Genomic DNA, 19,488 nt, shown 5'->3' with positions numbered 1-19,488 from the left:
AGACCACATCTTGAGTATTGTGTGCAGTTTTGGTCGCCTTATCTGAGGAAGTATGTTCTTGCCATGGAAGGAGTTGAGCGAAGATTCACCAGACTGATACCTGGGATGGCAGGAATGACGTATGAGGAGAGATTGGGTCGATGGGGCTTGTACTCGCTGGAGTTTAGAAGAATGAGAGGGGATCGCATTGAAACTTATAAAATTCTAACAGGACTAGACAGACGAGATGCAGGAAGGATGTTCCTGATGGCCGGGGAGTCCAGAACCAGGGGTCATAGTCTAAGGATAAGGGGTAAGCCATTTAGGACAGAGATGAGGAGGAATTTCTTCACCCAGAGAGTGGTGAACCTGTGGAATTCTCTACCACAGAGGGCAGTAGAGGCCAATTCATTAAATATATTCAAGAAGGAGTTGGATATATTTCTTAAGGATAAAGGGATCAAGGGGTATGGGGAGAAAGCAGGGACCGGGTACTGAATTTGGATGATCAGCCATGATCTCATTGAATGGCGGAGCAGGCTCGCGGGGCCGAATGGCCTACTCCTGCTCCTATCTTCTATGTTTCTATGTTTCTATGTTTCCTAACTGCTCCAAGTTCAATACAAACACAATGTAATTGCTTGGTGTATCTATTGAAGTCATATCTTCAAAGTGTTCTTGTTGGTATCATATTTACTATGTCTATATCAAAGACACTGACCACAAGAGAGACGGTGAGACGGCCTTCAGCAAAAGAGTCGCCGGACCCGCTGCCTCCATTAACAATAACAATCGGCGGCGGCGGCAGAAGCAGCAGCTCCGGGGAGAAGCTCAACACCAGGCTGGCGGATGCGGGGAGTGGGAGCGGCGAGTGCTGAAGGACACAGCAGCAGCAGCAGTGGCGGTGGCAGTGCGGACCTGGGAGGAGCGGCGAGGCGGCGGCGGCGGCAATACCAACTCAGCACCGGCAGAATGTTCAAAGAGTGATGTCAGAAGTCAAAAGTGACGTCAGCACAAGGGGAGGGAGCTGATTGAGACCAGTGTCGGGAGCGGAGGTACAAGGCTTACCAATCTCACAGACCGGCGGTGGCGTTCCGGAGCCACGTCATGATTCAAAAAGTGATGTGAGCAAGAGGAAGCAGCAGATTGGGTGAGTACGGCCAGGTGAGTATTTATACTACGCTATAGTTTGACAGTTAAGATTAATAGTTTATAAAATTTAAAAGGTCTCAATCTTTGTGGTTATAGTTTCTAAGGTCCCCGTTGGAGTGCTAGTAACCAAGGGCCCTTGAGTATATCATTTAATTGTAGTGTAATTAGTGGTATTGATTTGATTTAAATTAATTAAAATTAATTAAAGTGTAAGTCATGGCAGGACAGCTCGGCCCCGTGGCATGCTCCTCCTGCACTATGTGGGAAATCAGGGACACTTCCTGTGTCCCTGACGACCAAGTGTGCGGGAAGTGTATCCAGCTGCAGCTACTGACAGACCGCATTGCGGCGCTGGAGCTGTGAATGGATACATACTGGAGCATTCGTGATGCTGAGGATGTCGTGGACATCACGTTTAATCAGTTAGTCACACCGCAGGTAAAGGCTGCACAGGCAGGAAGGGAATGGATGACCACCAGGCAGAGTAGTAGGCGGAGGCAGGTAGTGCAGGGGTCCCCTGTGGCCATCCCCCTCTCAAACAGATATACCACTTTGGATATTGTTGAGGGAGATGGCTTACCAGGGGAAGGCAGCAGCAGCCAACTTCCTGGCACCATGGGTGGTTCTGCTGCACAGGATAGGAGGAAAAAGAGTGGGAGAGCTATGTTAGTTCTTAACACCGGGCAGTTTCATTGTGTTCCCTCCAAACTCTAGAGCTTTCGGAAGCGCCAAACTGCCATTTCAATGAGGTAGTTGTTTTCAGTATATTTAACTAATTCCCATTTCAAAGCTTGTTTGGTTTTTACAACTTTGTTAAACAACTGGGCCGAGAAATTCAGTTGCGTTTGCGCCCACTTATTGGCTATAAAGTGGTTTGCGCCTAAAGTTTTTCACCGCCCGAAATTCAGATGGACCCTAACATCGGCGTTAGCCGGTAGCGCTGCGCCGGCACCGATGACGTCATCGGTGTGCGCAGCGCCCCGGTTGCAATGCTATTCCGGCCCGATGGCCAAATTCAGTTGCGGCCGCCTCGCCCGTGGCAGCCGCAAACAGCGTTTGTGAAACGGGGTCTTGCAGCTCCGAAAGGCCGGCGCATAAAGGTGGAGCGGCGGCCGGCCGCTTTCCCGGCGGCCACCTGCCCGCACCTCCCTCCCCGGACTCCTGCACCACCCCCCTGCGGCACTGATGTCTGTGTCCCGCGAGCCTGGCACTTCTCCGTGGTGCCGGGCTCATTTGCCGGGGGAATCCACCGGTGATCTGACGGCTGCAGGCAGCTCCTCCTTAAGAGAAGGAGGAGGCCTGCAGTACCCCAGCCCGCCGCACCGCATCGGGTGCCGCAGCGGGAGCTGGACGCCTGAAAGTGACATTCATCGCCCCTAGGGAGGCGGCCAAACCCTGCAATAGCGCCCGCCGCCGTCTTGGCCCGTCGCAACTGAATTTTAGGCGGGCGCTACGGGAATCCTGGCGAGCGCTAAATTTCGGGCGCAAAAGACCTGGCGGGGCCATACCGAATTTCTAGGCCCTGATCTTCATCTCAGAAGCCTGTTTTCTGTTTGCAGCCCGTGTCTCCGAGGCTTTCGATTTTTAAACCCAATATATCATGTATTAATAATATCAGTATTCTGTTCATATTATGGTGAACCTTTCTGAAATATGGCTTATTCCCTCACAGTTAGTCCTCCCAAAATGCATCACCTCACACTTTTCAGGGTTAAATTCCATTTGCCACTGTTCTGCCCATCTGACCAACCCGTCTATATCGTCCTGTAGCCTGAGGCTTCCCTCCTCGCTATTTAACACTCCAACAATTTTCGTGTCATCTGCGAATTTACTGATCATTCCTCCTACATTTATATCTAAATCATTAATGTACACTACAAAGAGCAAAGGACCCAGCACCGATCCCTGCGGTACCCCACTGGACACAGGCTTCCAGTCACAAAAACAACCTTCGACCATCACCCTCTGCCTCCTGCCACTAAGCCAATTTTGGATCCAATGTGCCAAATTGCCCTGGATCCCATGGGCTCTTACCTTCTTGACCAGTCTCCCATGTGGGAATTTGTCAAAAGCCTTACTGAAGTCCATGTAGACTACATGAACTGCACTACCTTCATCCACACACCTAGTCACCCCCACAAAAAATTCAATCAAATTGGTTAGACATGATCTCCCCCTGACAAAGCCATGCTGACTATTCTTGATTAATCCTTGCCTCTCCAAGTGGAGACTAATTCTGTCCCTCAGAATTTTTTCCAATAATTTCCCTACAACTGATGTTAGACTCACTGGCCTGTAATACCCTGGTTTATCCCTACTACCCTTCTTAGATAATGGTGCACAGTCGGAGGGTCAGTACTGAGGGAGCGCTGCACTGTTGGAGAGACAGTACTGAGGGAGCACCACGCTATCGGAGGGACAGTACTGAGGGAGCGCCACACTGTTGGAGGGGCAGTACTGATGGAGCATTGCACAGTCCAAGGGTCAGTAGTGAGGGAGTACCACACTGTTGGAGGGGCACTACTGAGGGAGCACTGCACTGTCGGAGTGTAGTACTGAGGGAGCACTGCACTGTCGGAGGGGCAATACTGAGGGAGCGCTGCACTGTCGGAGGGGCAATACTGAGGGAGCGCTGCACTGTCGGAGGGGCAGTACCGAGGGAGCACTGCACTGTCGGAGGGGCAGTACTGAGGGAGCACCGCACTGTCGGAGGGCAGTACTGAGGGAGCACCGCACTGTCGGAGGGTCAGTACTGAGGGAGCACCGCACTGTCGGAGGGGCAATACTGAGGGAGTGCTGCACTGTCGGAGGGGCAGTACTGAGGGAAAGCTACACTGTCGGAGGGGCAGTACCGAGGGAGCACTGCACTGTCGGAGGGGCAGTACTGAGGGAGCACCGCACTGTCGGAGGGCAGTACTGAGGGAGCACCGCACTGTCGGAGGGGCAGTACTGAGGGAGCACCGCACTGTCGGAGGGGCAATACTGAGGGAGTGCTGCACTGTCGGAGGGGCAGTACTGAGGGAAAGCTACACTGTCGGAGGGACAGTACTGAGGGAGTGCTGCACTGTCAGAGGGGCAGTACTGAGGGAGCGCCGCACTGTCGGAGGGGCAATACTGAGGGAGTGCTGCACTGTCGGAGGGGCAGTACTGAGGGAATGCTACACTGTCGGAGGGGCAGTACTGAGGGAGTGCTGCACTGTCGGAGGGGCAGTACTGAGGGAACGCTGGGCTGTCAAATGTTCCGTATTTGAGATGAGAAATTAAACTGAGGCCCAATCTGCTCTCTCAGGTGGATGTAAAAGATCTCATCACACGATTGGAGGAATAGAGGAGTTCTGCCAGCGCCCTAGCTGGTTGGTGCCTGGTGTATAATTGGTGATGAAAGTTTTTGGTTCCATGTTGTGTTGATTTGTTGCTTTGAATTTCAGGAAAGCTCAGGCAAAGATAGAAGCAGAAAAACGGAAGAAGGAGAGAATGAAATCGGTGAGTGGGAACTCTCAGTGTAACTGGGTGAGTGTGAACTCTCACTGTTACTGGGTAAGTGTGAACTCTCACTGTTACTGGGTAAGTGTGAACTCTCACTGTTTCTGGGTGAGTGTGAACTCTCACTGTTACTGGGTGAGTGTGAACTCTTACAGTTACTGGGTGAGTGTGAACTCTCACTGTTACTGGGTAAGTGTGAACTCTCACTGTTACTGGGTAAGGGTGAACTCTCACTATTACTGGGTGAGTGTGAACTCTCACTGTTTCTGGGTGAGTGTGAACTCTCACTGTTACTGGGTGAGTGTGAACTCTTACTGTTACTGGGTGAGTGTGAACTCTCACTGTTACTGGGTGAGTGTGAATTCTCACTGTTACTGGGTGAGTGTGAACTCTCACTGTTACTGGGTAAGTGTGAACTCTCAGTGTTACTGGGTGAGTGTGAACTCCTACTGTTACTGGATGAGTGTGTGCTCTCTGTTTCTGGGTGAATGTGAACTCTCACTGTTACTGGGTGAGTGTGAACTCTCACTGTTACTGGGTGAGTGTGAACTCTCACTGTTGCTGGGTGAGTGTGGAATCTTACTGTTACTGGGTAAGTGTGAACTCTCACTGTTACTGGGTGAGTGTGAACTCTCACTGTTACTGGGTAAGTGTGAACTCTCACTGTTACTGGGTGAGTGTGAACTCTCAGTGTTACTGGGTGAGTGTGAACTCTCAGTGTTACTGGGTGAGTGTGAACTCTCACTGTTACTGGGTGAGTGTGAACTCTCACTGTTACTGGGTGAGTGTGAACTCTCACTGTTTCTGGGTGAGTGTGAACTCTCACTGTTACTGGGTGAGTGTGAACTCTTACTGTTACTGGGTGAGTGTGAACTCTCACTGTTACTGGGTGAGTGTGAATTCTCACTGTTACTGGGTGAGTGTGAACTCTCACTGTTACTGGGTGAGTGTGAACTCTCAGTGTTACTGGGTGAGTGTGAACTCTCAGTGTTACTGGGTGAGTGTGAACTCTCACTGTTACTGGGTGAGTGTGAACTCTCACTGTTACTGGGTGAGTGTGAATTCTCACTGTTACTGGGTGAGTATGAACTCTCACTGTTACTGGGTAAGTGAGAACTCTCAGTGTTACTGAGTGAGTGTGAACTCTCACTGTTACTGGGTGAGTGTGAGCTCTCTGTTTCTGGGTGAGTGTGAACTCTGACTGTTACTGGGTGAGTGTGAACTCTCACTGTTACTGCGTGAGTGTGAACTCTCACTGTTACTGGGTGACTGTGAACTGTTACTGGGTCAGTGTGGACTTTTACTGTTACTGGGTAAGTGTGAACTCTTACTGTTACTGGGTGAGTGTGAATTCTCACTGTTACTGGGTGAGTGTGAACTCTCAGTGTTACTGGGTGAGTGTGAATTCTCACTGTTACTGGGTGAGTGTGAACTCTCACTGTTACTGGGTGAGTGTGAACTCTCACTGTTACTGGGTGAGTGTGAATTCTCACTGTTACTGGGTGAGTATGAACTCTCACTGTTACTGGGTAAGTGAGAACTCTCAGTGTTACTGGGTGAGTGTGAACTCTTACTGTTACTGGGTGAGTGTGAGCACTCTGTTTCTGGGTGAGTGTGAACTCTCACTGTTACTGGGTGAGTGCGAACTCTCAGCAGTACTGTTACTGGGTGAGTGTGAACGCTCACTGTTACTGGGTGAGTGTGAACACTCACTGTTATTGAGTGAGTGTGAACTCTCACTGTTACTGGGTGAGTGTGAACTCTCACTGTTACTGGGTGAGTGTCAACTCTCACTGTTATTGGGTGAGTGTGAACTCTCACTGTTACTTGGTGAGTGTGGGCTCTCTGTTTCTGGGTGAATGTGAACTCTCACTGTTACTGGGTAAGTGTGAACTCTCACTGTTACTGGGTGAGTGTGAACTCTCAGTGTTACTGGGTGAGTGTGAACTCTCAGTGTTACTGGGTGAGTGTGAACTCTCACTGTTACTGGGTGAGTGTGAACTCTCACTGTTACTGGGTGAGTGTGAATTCTCGCTGTTACTGGGTGAGTATGAACTCTCACTGTTACTGGGTGAGTGTGAGCTCTCTGTTTCTGGGTGAGTGTGAACTCTCACTGTTACTGGGTGAGTGTGAGCTCTCTGTTTCTGGGTGAGTGTGAACTCTGACTGTTACTGGGTGAGTGTGAATTCTCACTGTTACTGGGTGAGTGTGAACTCTCAATGTTACTGGGTGAGTGTGAATTCTCACTGTTACTGGGTGAGTGTGATCTCTCACTGTTACTGGGTGAGTGTGAACTCTCACTGTTACTGAGTGAGTGTGAACTCTCACTGTTTCTGGGTGAGTGTGAACTCTCACTGTTACTGGGTGAGTGTGAACTCTCACTGTTACTGGGTGAGTGTGGAATCTTACTGTTACTGGGTAAGTGTGAACTCTCACTGTTACTGGGTGAGTGTGAACTCTCACTGTTACTGGGTAAGTGTGAACTCTCACTGTTATTGAGTGAGTGTGAACTCTCAGTGTTACTGGGTGAGTGTGAACTCTGAGTGTTACTGGGTGAGTGTGAACTCTCACTGTTACTGGGTGAGTGTGAACTCTCACTTTTACTGGGTGAGTGTGAGCTCTCTGTTTCTGGGTGAGTGTGAACTCTGACTGTTACTGGGTGAGTGTGAACTCTCACTGTTACTGGGTGAGTGTGAACTCTCACTGTTACTGGGTAAGTGTGAACTCTCACTGTTACTGGGTGAGTGTGAACTCTCAGTGTTACTGGGTGAGTGTGAACTCTCAGTGTTACTGGGTGAGTGTGAACTCTCACTGTTACTGGGTGAGTGTGAACTCTCACTGTTACTGGGTGAGTGTGAATTCTCACTGTTACTGGGTGAGTATGAACTCTCACTGTTACTGGGTAAGTGAGAACTCTCAGTGTTACTGGGTGAGTGTGAACTCTCACTGTTACTGGGTGAGTGTGAACTCTGACTGTTACTGGGTGAGTGTGAACTCTCACTGTTACTGCGTGAGTGTGAACTCTCACTGTTACTGGGTGACTGTGAACTGTTACTGGGTCAGTGTGGACTTTTACTCTTACTGGGTAAGTGTGAACTCTTACTGTTCCTGGGTGAGTGTGAATTCTCACTGTTACTGGGTGAGTGTGAACTCTCAGTGTTACTGGGTGAGTGTGAACTCTCACTGTTACTGGGTGAGTGTGAACTCTCACTGTTACTGAGTGAGTGTGAACTCTCACTGTTTCTGGGTGAGTGTGAACTCTCACTGTTACTGGGTGAGTGTGAGCTCTCACTGTTACTGGGTGAGTGTGAACTCTCACTGTTTCTGGGTGAGTGTGAACTGTCACTGTTACTGGGCGAGTGTGAATTCTCACTGTTATCGGGTGAGTGTGAACTCTCAGTGTCACTGGGTGAGTGTGAACTCTCACTGTTACTGGGTGAGTGTGAGCTCTCTGTTTCTGGGTGAGTGTGAACTCTGACCGTTACTGGGTGAGTGTGAACTCTCACTGTTACTGCGTGAGTGTGAACTCTCACTGTTACTGGGTGACTGTGAAATGTTACTGGGTGAGTGTGGACTTTTACTGTTACTGGGTAAGTGTGAACTCTTACTGTTACTGGGTGAGTGTGAATTCTCACTGTTTCTGGGTGAGTGTGAACTCTCAGTGTTACTGGGTGAGTGTGAACTCTCACTGTTACTGGGTGAGTGTGAACTCTCACTGTTCCTGGGACACTGATTGAGTGTGAACTCTCAATGTTACTGGGACACTGGGTGAGTGTGAACTCCTACTGTTATTGGGTGAGTGTGAACTCTCACTGTTACTGGGTTAGTGTGAACTCTCACTGTTATTGGGGAGTGTGAACTCTCACTGTTACTGGGTGAGTGTGAACTCTCGCTGTTACTGGGTGAGTGTGAACTCTCAGTGTTACTGGGTGAGTGTGAACTCTCACTGTTACTGGGTGAGTGTGAACTCTCACTGTTCCTGGGACACTGATTGAGTGTGAACTCTCAATGTTACTGGGACACTGAGTGAGTGTGAACTCTCACTGTTACTGGGTGAGTGTGAACACTCAGTGTTACTGGGTGCGTGTGAACTCTCACTGTTTCTGGGTGAGTGTGAACTCTCACTGTTACTGGGTGAGTGTGAACTCTCACTGTTACTGGGTGAGTGTGAACTCTCACTTTTTCTGGGTGAGTGTGAACTCTCAGTTACTAGGTGAGTTTGAACTTTCACTGTTTCTGGGTGAGTGTGAACTCTCACTGTTTCTGGGTGAGCGTGAACTCTCACTGTTTCTGGGTGAGTGTGAACGCTCACTGTTACTGGGTGAGTGTGAACACTCACTGTTATTGAGTGAGTGTGAACTCTCACTGTTACTGGGTGAGTGTGAACACTCACTGTTACTGGGTGAGTGTGAACTCTCACTGTTATTGGGTGAGTGTGAACTCTCACTGTTTCTGGGTGAGTGTGAACTCTCACTGTTACTGGGTGAGTGTGAGCTCTCTGTTATTGGGTGAGTGTGAACTCTCACTGTTTCTGGGTGAATGTGAACTCTCACTGTTACTGGGTGAGTGACAGCTCTCATTGTTACTGGGTGAGTGTGAACTCTCACTGTTACTGGGTGAGTGTGAACACTCAGTGTTACTGGGTGAGTGTGAACTCTCACTGTTTCTGGGTAAGTGTGAATGCTCAGTGTTTCTGGGTGAGCGTGAACTCTCACTGTTTCTGGGTTAGTGTGAACTCTCACTGTTACTGGCTGAGTGTGAACTTTCACTGTTACTAGATGAGAGTGAACTCTCTCTGTTACTGAGTGAGTGTGAACTCTCTGTGTTACTGGGTGAGTGGGAACTCTCACTGTTTCTGGGTGAGTGTGAACTCACTGTTACTGGGTGAGTGTGAACTCTCAGTGTTTCTGGGTGAGTGTGAACTCACTGTTACTGGGTGAGTGTGAACTCTCACTTTTTCTGGGTGAGTGTGAACCCTCACTGTTTCTGGGTGAATGTGATCTCGCACTGTTTCTGGGTGAGTGTGAACTCTCACTGTTTCTGGGACACTGGGTGAGTGTGAACTCCTACTGTTATTGGGTGAGTGTGAACTCTCACTGTTACTGGGTTAGTGTGAACTCTCACTGTTATTGGGGAGTGTGAACTCTCACTGTTACTGGGTGAGTGTGAACTCTCGCTGTTACTGGGTGAGTGTGAACTCTCAGTGTTACTGGGTGAGTGTGAACTCTCACTGTTACTGGGTGAGTGTGAACTCTCACTGTTCCTGGGACACTGATTGAGTGTGAACTCTCAATGTTACTGGGACACTGAGTGAGTGTGAACTCTCACTGTTACTGGGTGAGTGTGAACACTCAGTGTTACTGGGTGCGTGTGAACTCTCACTGTTTCTGGGTGAGTGTGAACTCTCACTGTTACTGGGTGAGTGTGAACTCTCACTGTTACTGGGTGAGTGTGAACTCTCACTTTTTCTGGGTGAGTGTGAACTCTCAGTTACTAGGTGAGTTTGAACTTTCACTGTTTCTGGGTGAGTGTGAACTCTCACTGTTTCTGGGTGAGCGTGAACTCTCACTGTTTCTGGGTGAGTGTGAACTCTCACTGTTACTGGCTGAGTGTGAACTCTCAGTGTTACTAGATGAGAGTGAACTCTCACTGTTACTGGGTGAGTGTGAACTCTCTGTGTTACTGGGTGAGTGGGAACTCTGTTTCTGGGTGAGTGTGAACTCACTGTTACTGGGTGAGGGTGAACTCTCACTTTTTCTGGGTGAGTGTGAACTCTCACTGTTACTGGGTGAGTGTGAACTCTCTGTTACTGGGTGAGTGTGAACTCTTACTGTTTCTGGGTGAGTGTGAACTCACTGTTACTGGGTGAGTGTGAACTCTCAGTGTTACTGGGTGAGTGTGAACTCTCACTTTTTCTGGGTGAGTGTGAACTCTCACTGTTTCTGGGTGAGTGTGAACTCTCAATGTTACTGGAACACTGAGTGAGTGTGAACTCTCACTTTTACTGGGTGAGTGTGAACTCTCACTGTTACTGGGTGAGTGTGAACACTCAGTGTTACTGGGTGAGTGTGAACTCTCACTGTTTCTGGGTGAGTGTGAACTCTCACTGTTACTGTGTGAGTGTGAACTCTCACTGTTACTGTGTGAGTGTGAACTCTCACTTTTTCTGTGTGAGTGTGAACTCTCAGTTACTAGGTGAGTTTGAACTTTCACTGTTTCTGGGTGAGTGTGAACTCTCACTGTTTCTGGGTGAGTGTGAACTCTCACTGTTACTGGGTGAGTGTGAACTCTCACTGTTTCTGGGTGAGTGTGAACGCTCACTGTTTCTGGGTGAGTGTGAACTCTCACTGTTTCTGGGTGAGTGTGAACGCTCACTGTTACTGGGTGAGTGTGAACTCTCACTGTTTCTGGGTGAGTGTAAACTCTCACTGTTACTGGGTAAGTGTGAACGCTCACTGTTTCTGGGTGAGTGTGAACTCTCACTGTTTCTGGGTGAGTGTGAACTCTCACTGTTACTGGGTGAGTGTGAACGCTCACTGTTTCTGGGTGAGTGTGAACTCTCACTGTTTCTGGGTGAGTGTGAACTCTCACTGTTACTGGGTGATTGTGAACTCTCACTGTTTCTGGGTGAGTGTGAACGCTCACTGTTTCTGGGTGAGTGTGAACTCTCACTGTTTCTGGGTGAGTGTGAACGCTCACTGTTACTGGGTGAGTGTGAACTCTCACTGTTTCTGGGTGAGTGTAAACTCTCACTGTTACTGGGTAAGTGTGAACGCTCACTGTTTCTGGGTGAGTGTGAACTCTCACTGTTTCTGGGTGAGTGTGAACTCTCACTGTTTCTGGGTGAGTGTGAACTCTCACTGTTACTGGGTAAGTGTGAACGCTCACTGTTTCTGGGTGAGTGTGAACTCTCACTGTTACTGGGTGATTGTGAACTCTCACTGTTTCTGGGTGAGTGTGAACTCTCACTGTTTCTGGGGCACTAGGGTTAATTTTGGCTTTGGGCGATAGAGTTAAACACTGCCGTCTCTGCCAAATTTTATTTCCATGAGATGATAAACGTGTGGCTGTTTCGCAGGGGCGTATACTGGAATGGGTCATTGTTATCGAGCTCAGCACACGCTGTTGAAGTAATGATTGTTGCAGTCTGTATCAAAAGGTGGGGATTACTGTTAGACAGTGCCATGGTAATCGATGGGCCTGATCTTTTATCACTTGATCCGGTTCTGCACTCGGCCTTCACAAACTGCAGAGTTTTTGCTTTTGGCTCCTCGACGTGATCTCAGGAACCTTCGAACTGGTCCAAGAGACTCGGCCATTCGATGGGATTTCCTGGCTGTGAATTAGCTGTGAGTTCACTGGGTTATTTGTGAGTTCACTGTGTTATCTGTGAGTTCACTGGGTTAGCTGTGAGTTCACTGGGTTATCTGTGAGTTCACTGGGTTATCTGTGAGTTCACTGGGTTAGCTGTGAGTTCACTGTGTTAGTTGTGAGTTCACTGTGTTAGTTGTGAGTTCACTGGGTTAGTTGTGAGTTCACTGGGTTGGTTGTGAGTTCACTGGGTTGGTTGTGAGTTCACTGTGTTAGTTGTGAGTTCACTGTGTTAGTTGTGAGTTCACTGTGTTAGTTGTGAGTTCACTGGGTTATCTGTGAGTTCACTGGGTTAGCTGTGAGTTCACTGGGTTAGCTGTGAGTTCACTGTGTTAGTTGTGAGTTCACTGTGTTAGTTGTGAGTTCACTGGGTTAGCTGTGAGTTCACTGTGTTAGTTGTGAGTTCACTGGGTTGGTTGTGAGTTCACCGGGTTAGCTGTGAGTTCACTGTGTTAGTTGTGAGTTCACTGGGTTAGCTGTGAGTTCACTGGGTTAGCTGTGAGTTCATTGTGTTAGCTGTCAGTTCACTGGGTTATCTGTGAGTTCACTGTGTTAGCTGTCAGTTCACTGGGTTAGCTGTCAGTTCACTGTGTTAGTTTTGAGTTCACTGTTAGCTGTGAGTTCACTGTGTTAGTTGTGAGTTCACTGTGTTAGCTGTGAGTTCACTGGGTTAGCTGTGAGTTCACTGGGTTAGCTGTGAGTTCACTGTGTTAGCTGTGAGTTCACTGTGTTAGTTTTGAGTTCACTGTGTTAGCTGTGAATTCACTGGGTTAGTTGTGACTTCACTGTGTTAGCTGTGAGTTCATTGGGTTAGCTGTGAGTTCACTGGGTTAGTTTTGAGTTCAGTGTGTTAGTTGTGAGTTCGCTGGGTTAGCTGTGAGTTCACTGTGTTAGCTGTGAGTTCACTGTTAGTTGTGAGTTCACTGTGTTACTTGTGAGTTCACTGGTTTAGTTGTGAGTTCACTGTGTTAGCTTTGAGTTCACTGGGTTATCTGTGAGTTCACTGGGTTATCTGTGAGTTCACTGGGTTATCTGTGAGTTCACTGTGTTAGCTGTGAGTTCACTGGGTTATTTGTGAGTTCACTGTGTTATCTGTGAGTTCACTGGGTTGGTTGTGAGTTCACTGGGTTATCTGTGAGTTCACTGTTAGCTGTGAGTTCACTGGGTTAGCTGTGAGTTCACTGTTAGTTGTGAGTTCACTGGGTTAGTTGTGAGTTCACTGGGTTAGCTGTGAGTTCACTGTGTTAGTTGTGAGTTCACTGGGTTGGTTGTGAGTTCACTGGGTTAGCTGTGAGTTCACTGTGTTAGTTGTGAGTTCACTGGGTTAGCTGTGAGTTCACTGGGTTAGCTGTGAGTTCATTGTGTTAGCTGTCAGTTCACTGGGTTATCTGTGAGTTCACTGTGTTAGCTGTCAGTTCACTGGGTTAGCTGTGAGTTCACTGTTAGTTTTGAGTTCACTGTGTTAGCTGTGAGTTCACTGTGTTAGTTGTGAGTTCACTGTGTTAGCTGTGAGTTCACTGTGTTAGCTGTGAGTTCACTGGGTTAGCTGTGAGTTCACTGTGTTAGCTGTGAGTTCACTGTGTTAGTTTTGAGTTCACTGTGTTAGCTGTGAATTCACTGGGTTAGTTGTGACTTCACTGTGTTAGCTGTGAGTTCATTGGGTTAGCTGTGAGTTCACTGGGTTAGTTTTGAGTTCACTGTGTTAGTTGTGAGTTCGCTGGGTTAGCTGTGAGTTCACTGTGTTAGCTGTGAGTTCACTGGGTTAGCTGTGAGTTCACTGGGTTAGTTGTGAGTTCACTGTGTCAGTTGTAAGTTCACTGTTAGTTGTGAGTTCATTGGGTTAGTTGTGAGTTCACTCTGTTAGTTGTGAGTTCACTGTGTTACCTGTGAGTTCACTGGTTTAGTTGTGAGTTCACTGTGTTAGCTTTGAGTTCACTGGGTTAGCTGTGTGTTCACTGTGTTAGCTGTGAGTTCACTGTTTTAGCTGTGAGTTCACTGGGTTAGCTGCGATTTCCCTGTGTTAGTTGTGAGTTCACTGTGTTTTGCAAATGACACAAAGCTGGGTGGGCGTGTGTGCTGTGAGGAGGATGCAGAGAAACTCCAGTATGATTTGGACAGGTTGGGTGATTGGCAGATGCATGGCAGATGCAATATAACGTGGATAAATGCGAGGTTATCCACTTTGGTGGCAAAAACAGGACGACAGATTATTATCTGAACGGCAATAGATTGGGAAAAGGGGAAGTGCAACGAGACCTGGGTGTCCTTGTGCACCAGTCGCTGAAGGTAAGCATGCAGGTGCAGCAGCCGGTTAAGAAGGCAAATGGTATGTTGGCCTTCATAGCGAGAGGATTCGAGTACTAGAACAAGGATGTCTTGCTGCAGTTGTACAGGGCCTTGGTGAGACCGCACCTTGAGTATTGTGTGCAGTTTTGGTCGCCTTATCTGAGGAAGTAGTTCTTGCTATGGAGGGAGTGCAGCGAAGATTCACCAGACTGATACCTGGGATGGCAAGACTAACGTATGAAGAGAGATTGGGTCGATTAGGCTTATATTCGCTAGAGTTTAGAAGAATGAGAGGGGATCTCATTGAAACTTATAAAATTCTAACAGGACTAGACAGACTAGATGCAGGAAGAATGTTACCGATGGCGGGGAGTCCAGAACCAGGGGTCACAGTCTAAGGATAAGGGGTAGGCCATTTAGGACAGAAATGAGGAGGAATTTCTTCACCCAGAGAGTGGTGAACCTGTGGAATTCTCTACCACAGAAGGCAGTAGAGGCCAATTCATTAAATATATTCAAGAAGGAGTTAGATATACCATCTTGTAGATGGTACACACTGCAGCCACGGTGCGCCGGTGGTGGAGGGAGTGAATGTTTAAGGTGGTGGATGGGGTGCCAATCAAGCGGGCTGCTTTGTCCTGGATGGTGTCGAGCTTCTTGAGTGTTGTTGGAGCTGCACTCATCCAGGCAAGTGGAGAGTATTCCATCACACTCCTTACTTGTGCCTTGTCGATGGTGGAAAGGCTTTGGGGAGTCAGAAGGTGAGACACTCGCCGCAGAATACCCAGCCTCTGACCTGCTCTTGTTGCCACAGTATTTATGTGGCTGGTCCAGTTAAGTTTCTGGTCAATGGTGTCCCAACGGAAGAGCGCCCTCTTTCCCCAGTACTGGTGCCAGTGCCCCATTAACTGAAAGCACTTCCTCCCACACCACTCTTTGAGCCATGCATTTAAACCTCTAATCTGTTTGTCCCTATGCCAATATGCACGTGGCTCAGGTAATAATCCAGGGATTATTACCTGTGAGGTTCAGCGTTTTAATTTTGACCCTAGCTCCTCAAACTCTCTGAGCAGAACCTCATTCCAATTCTACCTATGTCATTGGTTCCTACGTGGGCCACGACAACTGGATCCTCCCCCTCCCACTCCAAGTTATACTCCAGCCGCGAGGAGATGTCTTTAACCCTGGCACCAGGCAGGTAACAGAGCCTTCGGAACTCTTGGTCACGGCTGCAGAGAACAGTATCTATCCCCCTGAATATACTGTCCCCTACCACAATTACATTCCCTTTCACTCTCCCTACTTGAATGGCCTCCTGGACCATGGTGCCATGGTCACTTTGCTCATCCACCCTGCAGACATTTCCCCCATCCATACATGCAGCAAGAACCTCATACCTGTTGGACAAGGGCAAAGGCCGAGGCTCCTCCAACACTACACCTGGGGTCCCCTTACCTGCCTGAGTTGCAGTCACACCCTCCTGTCCCTGACCACTAACCAGACCTGTACCACTACCTAACCTCAGGGGTGTGACTGCCTCCTGGATCAAAGTGTCCAGGTAACTCTCCCCATCCCTGATGCCCCGCAATGTCTGCACCTCAGACTCCAGCTCAACAACTCTGAGCTGAAGTTCCTCAAGATTCAGGCACTTACCGCAAACGTGGTTGTCCGGGATCACAATGCTCTCCACAAACTCCCACATGCTGCAGTTACGGCACACCACCTGTACTGCCATCCCTATCTAACCAAGTTTTATTTATTTAATTAATTAAAGTTCATGTATTTATTCAACTTCACTTATAATTTTTAGTTTTGTAACTAATTACTTGATCTAGTTTAAGTTATAGGTGGATTAAATTAAATATTTGCCTATAACAAGAACCACTACAAGTTTTAGAGCCCAAAAAGCAACAGCTCTTTCCTCCTCTGAACTGAATTCCCACTCTCACCAAATTCCCAACTTTTACACCAAATTCCCAACGTTTACTCTGTTTACGATGCACTGCGTTTATGCCCACTCCATGCAATCACTCTGTGAGTCAGCAGATCCTGTTTACTTTTCTACACCTTTGAGCCACACACATGTTACAAGCACTGCCTCAGCTTCCTGCTCACAGTGATTAGCGTCTGTTCAGGCAAACACTAACCGCTGTAGCACTGTTAGCTGCCAATGACAGACAGTTTCTGTTAACTGTTGACTAACTTGCAGTTTCTTTTACAGTTTTTAAAGTTAAGTTAATTCAAAATATTAAAGTAAATTTCAATTCGAACCCTGCTTACCAGAGAGTTTCCCAACATCTGCACTCTGTTTATGATGCATTCCATGCGACCACTATACCCTTGTGAGCGTGATCGATCCCTTATCTTTTATTTCAATCCTACAGATTCTGTTTCTAACCTGCTGTTAGTTATGCCCCTTTTTTCTACTGCCCCCCGCAGAACCCCCCCCCGCCGCAGCCGCCCTCCCCCACCCGCCGCAGCCGCCCTCCCCCCGCCGCAGCCGCCCTCCCCCCCCGCTGCAGCCGCCCTCCCCCCCACCCCGCCGCAGTCGCCCCCACCCCCCGCCGCAGTCGCCCCCCCCCACCCCGCCGCAGCCGCCCTCCCCCCCCACCCCGCCGCAGCCGCCCTCCCCCCCCCCTGCTGCAGCCGCCCTCCCCCCCCACCCCGCCGCAGTCGCCCCCACCCCCCGCCGCAGCCGCCCTCCCCCCAACCCGTAGAAATAAAAAGCTGGTATCAGTAAATGTGTGCGCATGTTTGTCTGTTGTTAATTTCTTGTGTGTTCCTCAGGAGGCTGTATCCCTGGTGTCGCTGCATTCTCTGAATCCGCGAGAATTATTCAAGCAGAGGGAACTGTGTGTTTCGGAACATCTTCCCTGTCTGGGCTCCATCAGGACAGGTATGGCAGCTACATCCCAAAACAATCTCTTACTCAGGATGCTACTTTTGAAAGTTATTATTGAATCTGTTTCCACTGCCCTTTCAGGTAGTGCATTCCAGATCATAACATAAGAACATAAGAATTAGGAGCAGGAGTCGGCCATACGGCCCCTCGAGCCTGCTCCGCCATTCAGTAAGATCATGGCTGATCTTCAACATCACTTTCCGGCCCGACCCCCATATCCCACGATTCCCTTAGTGTCCAAGAATCTCTCGATCTCAGCCTTGAATATACTCATCGACTGAACATCCTCAGCCCTCTGGGGCAGAGAATTCCGAAGATTCACAACAATTCGCTGTGTAAAAGAATTCTCCTCCTCTCCTCCCTGGTTCTTTTCAGATAGTAACTTTCAAAAGAGAATTGGATAAATACTTGAAATGAAACATTTTCAGGGCTATGGGGAAAGCGCAGGGGAGTGGGACTAATTGGAGAGCTCTAGCAAAGAGCCGGCACAGGCACGATGGGCCGAATGTCCTTCCTCTGTGCGGTATCATTCTATGATTCTAATTCTGGGCACCACAGTTTAGGAAGGGTGTCAAGACCTTCTCTGCTCTAAGGAACACAACCCCAGCTTCTCCACGTAACTGCAGTCCCTCAGCCTTGGTACCCCACAGGGGTAGCATAGTGGTTATATTACTGGACTAGTAATCGAGAGGCCCGGACTAATGATCCAGCAGACAGTGAGCTCAAATCCCACCACGACAGCTGGGGAATTTAAATTCAGTTAATTAAATAAATTTGGAATTAAAAAGCTAGTATCAGTAATGGTGACCATAAAACTACTGGATAGTTGTAAAAACCCACCTGGTTCACTAATGTGCTTTAGGAAGGAAATCTGCAGTCTTTACCCGGTCTGGCCAATATGTGACTACAGTCCCACAGCAATGTGGTTGACTCTGAAATGGCTGAACAAGCCATTCAGTTGTACCAAACCGCTATGACAAAGTCAGCGCTGTGGGAGCACCTTCACCACATGGACTGCAACGGTTCAAGAAGGCGGCTCACCACCACCTTCTCAAGGGCAATTAGGGATGGGCAATAAACACTGGCCTTGCCAGCAACACCGACATCCCATGAACAAATATTTAAAAAAATTCTAGTAAATCTCTGTACCCTCTCTAGTGCAATCACATCTTTCCTGTAATGTGGTGACCAGAACTACACGCAGTACTCTAGCTTAGGCCTAACTAATGTTTTATACAGTTGAAGCATAACCCCCTGCTCTTGTATTCTATGCCACGGCTAATAAAGGCAAGCATTCCGTATGCCTTCTTAACCACCTTATCTACCTGTCCTGCTACCTTCAGGGATCTGTGGACATGCACTCCAAGGTCCCTTTGTTCCTCTACACTACTCAGTGTCCTACCATTTATTGTGTATTCCCTTTCCTTGTTAGCCCTCCCCAAATGCATCACCTCACACTTCTCCGGATTGAATTCCATTTGCCACTGTTCTGCCCACCTGACCAATTTATTGATATCTTTCTGCAGTCTACAGCTTCCTTCTTCAGTATCAACCACACAGCCGATTTTAGTATCATCTGCAAACTTCTTAATCATACCCCCTATATTCAAGTCTCGATCATTGATATATACCACAAAAAGCAAGGGACCTAGTACTGAGCCCTGCGGAACCCCACTGGAAACAGCCTTCCAGTCACAAAAACACCCATCAACCATTACCCCCTGCTTCCTGTCTCCGAGTCAGTTTTGAATCCAACTTGACACTTTGCCCTGGATCCCATGGGCTTTTAACTTCCTGACCAGTCTGCCATGTGGAACCTTATCAAAAGCCTTGCTAAAGTCCATGTACACTACATCAAACACACTACCCTCATCTACCCTCCTTGTTACCTCCTCAAAAAATTCAATCAAGTTTGTCAGACACGACCTTCACTTAACAAATCCGTGCTGACTATTCTTGATTAATCCGTGTATTTCTAATTGAAGATTTATCCTGTCCTTCAGAATTCTTTCCAATAATTTTCCCACCACCGAGGTTAGGCTGACTAGCCTGTAATTACTCGGTCTATCCTTTTCTCCCTTTTTAAACAAGGGTACCACATTAGCAGTCATCATAGTCATAGATTTATACAGCACAGAAAGAGGCCCTTCAGCCCATCGTGTCCGCGCCGGCCATCAAGCCCTGTCTATTCTAATCCCATTTTCCAGCACTTGGTCAGTAGCCTTGTATGCTATGGCGTTTCAAGTGCTCATCTAAATGCTTCTTGAATGTTGTGAGGGTTCCTGCCTCTACCACTCTTTCAGGCAGTGAGTTCC

General features: G+C 48.3%; 1 protein-coding gene across 5 annotated transcripts in view; it reads left to right on the top strand.

Annotated features, from left to right (window-relative positions):
- The window catches only part of LOC147123861 (drebrin-like), a 254,232-nt gene that overhangs the window by 172,509 nt on the left and 62,235 nt on the right, over positions 1 to 19,488 (top strand). For 4 of the 5 annotated variants that reach the window (XM_085976437.1, XM_085976439.1, XM_085976435.1 and 1 more), the window contains 2 exons: positions 4,560 to 4,641; positions 17,059 to 17,167. In XM_085976437.1, the coding sequence (XP_085832563.1) occupies positions 4,560 to 4,641; positions 17,059 to 17,167 (191 nt within the window). The remainder of the gene's footprint in view (positions 1 to 4,559; positions 4,642 to 17,058; positions 17,168 to 19,488) is intronic. The other variant, XM_085976436.1, reaches the window with a different exon arrangement.

The sequence above is a fragment of the Somniosus microcephalus genome, chromosome 2 (assembly GCF_052327205.1).
Source record: "Somniosus microcephalus isolate GS21.2 chromosome 2, FLI_Smic_1.0, whole genome shotgun sequence".
Lineage (NCBI taxonomy): Eukaryota > Metazoa > Chordata > Chondrichthyes > Squaliformes > Somniosidae > Somniosus > Somniosus microcephalus.
Note: the sequence above shows the minus strand (reverse complement) of the source record. Positions and strands in the feature narration are given on the sequence as shown.